Here is a 1,667-nt window from a genome sequence, read left to right as displayed (position 1 = left end):
TACAGGCAGCAAAGTGTAGGGTGCCTTTTCTTTTGTGTACTCTTAATAATGAAATAAATATATAAGAGTAAAGATTAAATAATTGTATATTCTGCGTAAGACTGAATGTACAGGTTTTACCCTTCACTTAAACACTATTTAATTAATTCTAGTAAATCAGGGAGGAATTTGGTCTTCAGTACATTTAATGAAAATCCACACAAATAACCTTACATTAATTCTTAACTTACATATTTAGCTAATCAACCATTTTTATTTCATATACAAGCTACTCTAAAAACCTCAAGAGTAACTATTTATGAACTAAAGCTCTCCTCACGTTGCTCCCCTCAGTGGCAATGAGTGTACACAGATTCAGTCTGTGGTCACTTACAGGGGCTGCTTCTCCAGAAGAGTCACGTAGACCCCAGTAACTTTATTAAGTTTTCTTGGAAGTGGTTAAACCTTATGTTGTAACACTGCAGAAAACTCATGCTTCATCAGTTTTGCAGATAAAGAATTTCATTCTGGAGCTATTAATCAGGCACTTTGCACACAGTAATTCAGAAAAAGTGAAGGTGAACTTGTCCTTTTTCTATTAAAAACTATGTGAGCACATCTCCCCTCTCCCCAGCCCAGCTGCTAATCAAGAGGGTAAGAACCTATACCTCCTACCAGCTACTGTCAAACTCAGTGCAGGATGCTCCTTTCATGTGGAGTCCTACACTCAAACATCTATGCACTCAGAAACATGGCAGCTGTTCATGAAAAGCAGTGCTAACATCATATAATGTAAAGTCTGCCTGAATACAACTCAATGCAAACATAACTGTAAAACAGTCTGGTATAATTGGGAAACAACTTTTAGAATTGCCATAGCCTGGAGTTTCTTTCTGAGTTGAACTATGTTTTCTTAGGAAACAGACCTTCACAAATGGTGCTATTGCTTCTGCATGACTTACCTTGCATGTCAGAGTGATTTCCAGACTTAAATTATTTAGAGATATAAGTAGTTTATCATAGCACATTTAAACCATTAAAGAACACATATAAATCAAAACAATATTTGGAAACCTAAGGCTACCACAAAGCCAGTCTGCATCACTAAAATAAAGTCTATCAATTCAATAAACAAGAGACACAGATTATTAAGTACTCCCTACACAAACAATAAGACTTTGCAGGAGAGAAATCCTCGCTTTTCATGCTGTTCCCTCTATTCAAAGTGCAACTATTTCTGATGGAAATTTTGTTTGCTATGGAGATTATGACTCAGGCTTCTTTCGCAGTCACCAGCACATCACCATACTTCCAGCAAGTGCACAGTTTTAAAGGAGGGTGTTATAATCTCTCTTTTGGGTTTAATGCTCAAGCATGCACGTAATTTTAAAAGCCTCCAAGAGCTAAGAGGAAGTAAACGCAACTTCGAAGCCAAGGCTCTGCAGTCTGAGCTACCAAATTAACTGATGAACATAACACACTCTGGGCTATCAGAAGACAAGCTACGGAATGAAATGCTGACAACAAACAAGATGCACCTGACTTTCTGGAATGGGAAATTCTGGTACAGGTAAAATGAGCAGGCTGTTACCTGCAGTACAAGCTGCTGCCAGGCGGTTGCCAGTGGCTGACCATTGCCAATGTTGCAAATGCTCAGTCGGTCTGCTGGCTGATTGGCACGCTCGAGT

At 38.6% G+C, this 1,667-nt stretch overlaps 1 protein-coding gene across 1 annotated transcript in view; it reads right to left on the bottom strand.

The window, feature by feature from the left end:
* ARVCF (armadillo repeat gene deleted in velocardiofacial syndrome) overlaps positions 1–1,667 on the bottom strand; it is a 149,900-nt gene that overhangs the window by 147,934 nt on the left and 299 nt on the right. The window contains exon 2 of the mRNA XM_009997651.1: positions 1,571–1,667. This exon is cut by the window's right edge and continues 11 nt beyond it. Coding sequence (XP_009995953.1) covers positions 1,571–1,667 — 97 coding nt within the window. The remainder of the gene's footprint in view (positions 1–1,570) is intronic.

Source organism: Chaetura pelagica, unplaced genomic scaffold (genome assembly GCF_000747805.2).
Source record: "Chaetura pelagica isolate M959 unplaced genomic scaffold, ChaPel_1.0 scaffold45, whole genome shotgun sequence".
Lineage (NCBI taxonomy): Eukaryota > Metazoa > Chordata > Aves > Apodiformes > Apodidae > Chaetura > Chaetura pelagica.
This window is presented reverse-complemented; position numbering and strand designations above follow the sequence as displayed.